The following is a 5977-nucleotide window of genomic DNA, read 5'->3' as shown; positions in this document are numbered from 1 at the left end:
TATGATTTCACTTGGGCCACACTAAGGCTTTTTTTTTCAATGAAAAGGAAAATATGAATATGATAATTACTGTCTTGTCATTGCCTTTATCGCTGTTTGCATACTTGGATGAGACCCTTAGAAGAAATAGCTACCTGGGTGTAGAACCAGGACTTGAAGCCATGTGTTCATGGCTTCACAGCCTCCTCCTGCCCAAATTGAAGGCTTTAAATTGGAGGCAAGTCACCTAAAGACTTCTTGAAACATTCTTGTGTGGTTCAGCGCTATCAGACAATGAACATAAATCAATTACCACCTGTTTGCAGTTCTGAGACTATCCAGCATGTATTTAAAAAAACAAAACCAACAACATATCTAGAATGGGAGGGATAAACGGGGGGAAAGTGAAGGAAGGAATGACATTTTCAAAAAAAAGAAAAGAAGAAAGAAGGAAGGAAGGAAAGAAAGAAAGAAAGAAAGAGATGTCTGCTTTAATGATCTCACTTATGAAATGGTAGCCCTTCTGTACAACACCTTGATGATGTCAATAAAATATTTTTTTAAGTGTCTAGAAACTTGTGAAGTTTTCTGGGCTTGAAAAGGAAAACAGCTAAATCATACATACTAAATCATGGAGAAGAACTCTGTTCTCTGGTAGAAGAGAATCTGGGCAAGGGGGACACCAGCTAGAGCCTAAAATATGCTCCTCAAAGTCAAGTCTGGGCGGAAAGGCCTGACCCTTTGGAATGACCTGGACGAAGACGCAGCGCCGTCGCCGGCTCTCAGAACGGGTTCTCGCTGGAGAGCACTGTGGGATTCAGCGTTCCCCACGGGGACCCACGCAGCGGGAACCCCGGCCCCCCTGGCGCTGCCTTGCAGGGGGGTCTGGAGAGAAGTCCTCACACGGGTACCCCAGTGGGAGGGAGGGGGAAAGAGAATCGGAGGGGAAAAAAATCGGAGAGAGCAAACGAAGCGGAAGTTTCAAGGCTCTCTGCGAGGAATAACAGTATAAATAACCGAAGACGTCGTGTAAACACTGCGGTCATAACCCCGAACATTAAACAGCCACGGTGGCATCTGGTGCGTCGGCCGCCGCGGGCTGCACTGGGGCTGCGAGGGAGCCGGGCTCCCAGGCTCGCCGGCCTCGCCGGTCTGTTTATCTCAACTTAATCTCCCCCTCCGAGCCGTTCCGTAGCCCGGGAGATGTTTAAATTAAGATCCAGCCCGCAGGAAGTTCGCGGCGGGACCTGAACGCAAAGTGGGTAACACCAAACGAAATGCAGGCACGTGTAGGGTGCGCGCTTATGGTTAGAAGCAATCCAGGCGTTATTACGAAGACTTGGGTAAAATATGGACAAGTTCTTGGAAATCGAAGGACACAAGCTAAGGGTTAGGGGATCTGCCTCTTTTGTCGTTTAGAATCTCAGGGCTTCATTACAAAACGCGGGCCTTGGAATCACATCCCCCGCATGGGAAGTTCGGAGCTGATTTTCCTGTTCCTGTCAGCAATGTTACTGGAAAATAGTTGTAAAATCAGATTTTCCTTTCCTGTCTTTTTTTCTTTCGTTTACTGTAGAAAAGCTGAATATCAGCCCCTCATTGTCTTGATAGCTGCGATAATTGTAATGGACTAAACAGAATTCTTGCATCATAAAATACGACCTGAACCTTCACAGTGGAAATCATACTTCATTTTCACTACAAGTCTGGAAGCTTAAGGGAATCGTTTTTAACATCAAATTTCTCCACAAGTGTCTGCTTTCCCCCTTATCTATTTTTTTATTAAAGAAAAATCACACTAATGCCAGGAGGGTTTTTTTTTTTAGCAATATAAAGAAAGATTTATTTTCAAAAGTAGCAAAACTTGCTTGGAAAAAAATATATATCTTTGGGTGAATTACTTTATAAATGTGACTGTCAAAGTCAGCTATCCTATGATTACATCTCACAACATATTATACAAAAGATACACATCGTCGATAGGCTCTTATCAATCTGTTTCTATAGATTTATATATAATTACATATTGCTCTTGGACCAGCAAGGCTCACAGAAGTCATTCACGGTAGAAGTTAATAAAGTTAAATAGATGGGGGAATCTGTAAGTACAATCGATGTCCTCTGTTTGGAAACGAATCTCGTCGTTGCTCTAAAGTGTTCTTGCAGGGAGGGATGGGAGAGGGGCGCTGCGCGAGGGGGGCTGAGAAGAGAGCGAGGGAGGGCGGGGGGGGCGCCTTCCTAGGGCCCGCTCCCCCCCGGGGAGCGAGCCTTCCCCAGACTCGCACTTCCAAGGTCAGGACACCGTGGTTCCACACAAGCGGCTGGCCGTCACTACTTCTTTCAGGTCGCTCTCGGGTTTCCCAGCTACGGTGAAGGGCCAGGTCTGCAGGGGAGAAGAGGGCCACGGAGGTGAGTGGACTTGGAGGGGGAGGGGAGAATGGGGTGGGCCCAGAGCCCCAGACTGAGACGAGTGAGGAGAAGGAGGAGGAGGAGCAGACCGTGAGCTGGAAAGGCTGGTTATCCTGGGCGATGGACTTTCTATCCATGTGTACCCGGAGGCTGGGATAAGGCAAAAAAGCCAGCCAAGGGGCCAAGTCTCAGCTTGAGGGGCGGTGGTGGGATCTTAGAATTCGAGCAAGCAGTGTTCATTCTGAATTGAAAGCCCAGGGGTGGGATGCGCCAGAGCCCCAGGCAGGCGCTTCTAGGAGTCACTGGACAGCTGAGTGGGGTTAGGAGCCCACCGGTCACCAGGGGCCGGGCGCAGTGCTTTCTCAGCCCCCCGGGGGGGGGCAGGATCAGGTTTTAGGGTCCTCTCTCCTCCAGCTACGTGTCGACTCTGGTTTCTTTCCTCCAAGCCTCAGCTTTGACCACAGTTTTTAAGTTAATCTCTGAAGGGGACAGAATTCGAATAAGAGACACAAGAACGTTTTATTTAAGATTAGTTTGCTACTCCCGAGAAAGCAAAGCTTTCTCTCCGCTGTTTTATAATAAAGTCGGATAAGTTGTTTTTCATTCAAAGAAAGAAGCAGCAGCCACTGTGAATGCTTTAGGGCAATTCGTGTTCTAAAAACTACTTATCTCACTTAAAAAAACCCACCAGTCTTAATTGGAGGGGATATATACATATTTTTTTCATGGCAAAGTGTGTTGTTACCCTTTTCTCCAATTACTGAGACCAATTGGGTGAGAAGACAAATCAAATGTCTCTCACTGATGGCTGGCTGATAAGCCTTGACTTTTAAGAAGGGGAAAATCTCACTCTTATCATATATAAACAGAATTCCTCTCAAGTTGTTGTTTTTCTTTAGAGCCTTCAAATTTTCAAATGAAACCCATTGAAAGAGGAATTAGAATATGTCCTTTAAAACAGCAAAATGCACCCGAGAAAATGGACTCTTGGGCATCATATTTTTGTATTAAAAATCAGACTCGATGGACAGTGGCTTATAAGCAAATAAGAGAATGAGACTCCCACAGCTTAGGGGAGAGTGGCCTGTTATTGTAATGATTCTTCCACGATTACCTGAGCGAATTTATTGATGGTGCTGAGATCTGCTGAATGTCTAGGACTTAGGGGAGAGCTGAGAACGTTTACACAGTCGGGGTGCTTCCATGAACAATTATGGGGGTGGGGCACGAATGAATCCACCATCTAACAGTCTTAAATATATACCTGGAAAAGGAAGGGGGTTGGATGTGGACACGAATCAGAAGGCAAAAAGTCAAGTTTTAGTCTCAGCTAAAAGAAGAATAAAGGGGTTAATAAGATGTTTTTCAGGGCACGTCATCACGTCGATGTTTCCTGTCCCCACTGCGACAGCGGGAATGGCGCTGCCACGGGAAAGGGGGGGATCCCCCCCTTTTTTCCCCCCTTCTCCCAGTTGAATACTCTTGGAAATCCCTTACTGGAGTGCCACGTCAACTCTGGCATAAATCATTCCCCATCCCGCTGCACGCACAGCAAAAAGCCAAGGCGGTGCAGCGATCACCCCAAACTGGTCCCTAGAGGCGCTAGGCCAGCAATGGCCCCCGTGGGTAAAATCCCAGAGCTCCCACCCCCCAGCCCCCGCGGGTCCCAGCCCCGCGCTCACGCGCGCCCCGAAGCTGTGCACCGCGAAGGCGGCCGGCCTCCGCGGCCCCGGGGATGGGGTGGAGGACGGACCGACTCACCAGGTTGATGGGGTGAATGTATCCGTTCTCGTACTTGTCGTTAGCCAGGATCTGCCTCAAGTGGGCGATGTAGCTGGACGCCAGGCGGAGCGTGTCCAGCTTGGAGAGCTTGGTGTCCGGGGGGACCCAGGGCAGAGTGGTCTTGAGCCTGGAGAAGGCCTTGCTCAGCACCCGCATGCGGGCCCGCTCGCGCGCGTTGGCCGCGTTGCGCTGGACCTGCTTCCCCTCCTGGCTGACCCCGCTCAGGGGGCTCTTTTTAGTGGGCGCCTTCCTCCTCTTGCCCAGGCCGCCGCGGCCCTTCTGCGGAGACCCGTTCTCGCAGTTGGAGCCCTCCTCGGTACTCTCGTTGGAAGTCGCACCCTCCTTGCTCGAGTCCACTTTCATCCCGTCACACGCCAGCATCTCCACCTCCTGAAGGTCCTCCACATCGCTGAGGGACCCCGTGGACATGTTGGAGGAGACGCAGGGACGGAGGAGGAGAGAGAGGGAGAGAGAGGGAGGGAGGGAGAAGGGAGGGAGGGAGAAGGAGAGAGGAGAGAAAGAGAGAGTGAGAGAGAGAAGGAATCAGAGAGAATCAGAGAGATCAGAGAGAGCAGGGAGAGCCGAAACCAATGGATCAAGTGTGGAGGAGCAGCCACCTGGTGTGTGGAGTTGAAGTCAGGGGTCTGGGGTCTGGCTGCTTGGGTCTCAGCCCTTCCCCTGCCCAGGGGAAGCCCACCGTGCGGGCTTCTGTGCGGAAGAAGCCGGCGCTCTGCTCCCCCACCCCCGGAGCCCTGGCCGTAGAGGAGAGTGCTGAGAGAGCGCTGAGGAATTTGGTGGACACTAGGAATTTATCTAGGGAATAGAGGCGGATCCGGGAGGCCCAGGGGAGGGGCCTGCTGGGCCCAGCTAAGCTCCCGACCCCAACACCGGGGACTCTCACACTCCGGGGACCCTGATTTCCAACTGGCGGTGTAAATCCACTCCGTGGCTGCAAGCCTGGGCTCATCCATCTCCTTTGACCCAGGCCCAAGGTGAGTGGGCACCAGCCCAACTCACACCGCTAGCCCACGGGGCCCGCTGGGCTCTGTAGGCGCCCCTCCTCCCCGGGAAATGGTCCCTGCCAGTTGTCATTGAAAATTTCAAGGAAAATGGCCTTACCCTTCTTTGAGGGCCTTTCTTCCAACCCAAGCGCTCTGTCGCTCCCCATCTGCCAAGAAAACAGCAACTAAAACCCCCGACAGGGCTCCACTGGCTCTCCAGGGTATTAAGAAGTCATCTTCCCCCCACTTTACCTGGGGACAATTAAGAAAGCAAGTGCTTCTCAAAATCCTCATTATGATAGTTAAGGAAAGTAGACACACAAAAATACATCTGTGTCCCGTCATTTCAGAGGCCCAGAGAAACTGCCCACGTGGACACAAACACACTTGACTATTGCACATACACAGGGGGACCAGCGGGCTGTGATGGATGTGTCGAAAATACTTTATTGGTTGAAAAATCTTTTCTTCATGCAACGAAAACTTTCTTGAATGTGTCCTTCCAGAAATGCATTGCATGTGGTCTTCAGAGTCTCCCTTGTTTTCACACATCCCCTTGCGCCCTGGAATTTTAAAATCTCTCCACCCCCACCCCTTATCCTCTTGGCCTAGGCCCCTCTTGTAAAGAAGATATTGTAAAACACGAAGCAGGATTATACCTATGAAGGGGTTGTTTTTCATCCATAACCTCATCTCCAATGATCTTTCCTAGAGAATGAGAAAAGCTTCTGAGGGAGTATATAAGCAAAGGCAGCCAGAACACAGGGAGTGAATGAAAGCAATGCGGTGAAACCACGGAGACCAAG

At 50.3% G+C, this 5977-nt stretch overlaps 1 protein-coding gene across 2 annotated transcripts; it reads right to left on the bottom strand.

Annotated features, from left to right (window-relative positions):
- Window positions 1-1792: 1792 nt before the first annotated feature.
- On the bottom strand, window positions 1793-4938 carry Tcf21 (transcription factor 21). 2 transcript variants are annotated; one of them, XM_013026767.1, is made up of 3 exons: window positions 4868-4938; window positions 4150-4579; window positions 1801-2362 (listed from the first exon to the last, which is right to left on the bottom strand). In XM_013026767.1, exons 2-3 carry the CDS (start codon window positions 4549-4551, stop codon window positions 2273-2275), a joined length of 492 nt encoding a protein of 163 aa, XP_012882221.1. In that variant the 5' UTR covers window positions 4552-4579; window positions 4868-4938; the 3' UTR covers window positions 1801-2272. The 2 variants fall into 2 exon arrangements, with proteins under 2 accessions (XP_012882220.1, XP_012882221.1); XM_013026766.1 differs by having other exon boundaries at window positions 1793-2362; window positions 4150-4938.
- Between the last annotated feature and the right edge of the window lie 1039 nt (window positions 4939-5977).

Source organism: Dipodomys ordii, unplaced genomic scaffold (genome assembly GCF_000151885.1).
Source record: "Dipodomys ordii isolate 6190 unplaced genomic scaffold, Dord_2.0 Scaffold97, whole genome shotgun sequence".
Taxonomy (NCBI): Eukaryota; Metazoa; Chordata; class Mammalia; order Rodentia; family Heteromyidae; genus Dipodomys; species Dipodomys ordii.
The sequence above is the reverse complement of the archived record's forward strand: the minus strand, read 5'-3'. Positions and strand labels throughout refer to the sequence as shown.

What these genes read in the sequence shown, in the direction of transcription:
- Tcf21 (XM_013026766.1), bottom strand. Translation starts at nt 4,599, where the DNA reads ATGTCCACGGGGTCCCTCAGCGATGTGGAGGACCTTCAGGAGGTGGAG. An exon ending in ACATTCACCCCATCAACCTG is followed by an intron (nt 2,363 to 4,149) that starts GTGAGTCGGTCC and finishes TCTCCCCTGCAG; the next exon opens with ACCTGGCCCTTCACCGTAGC.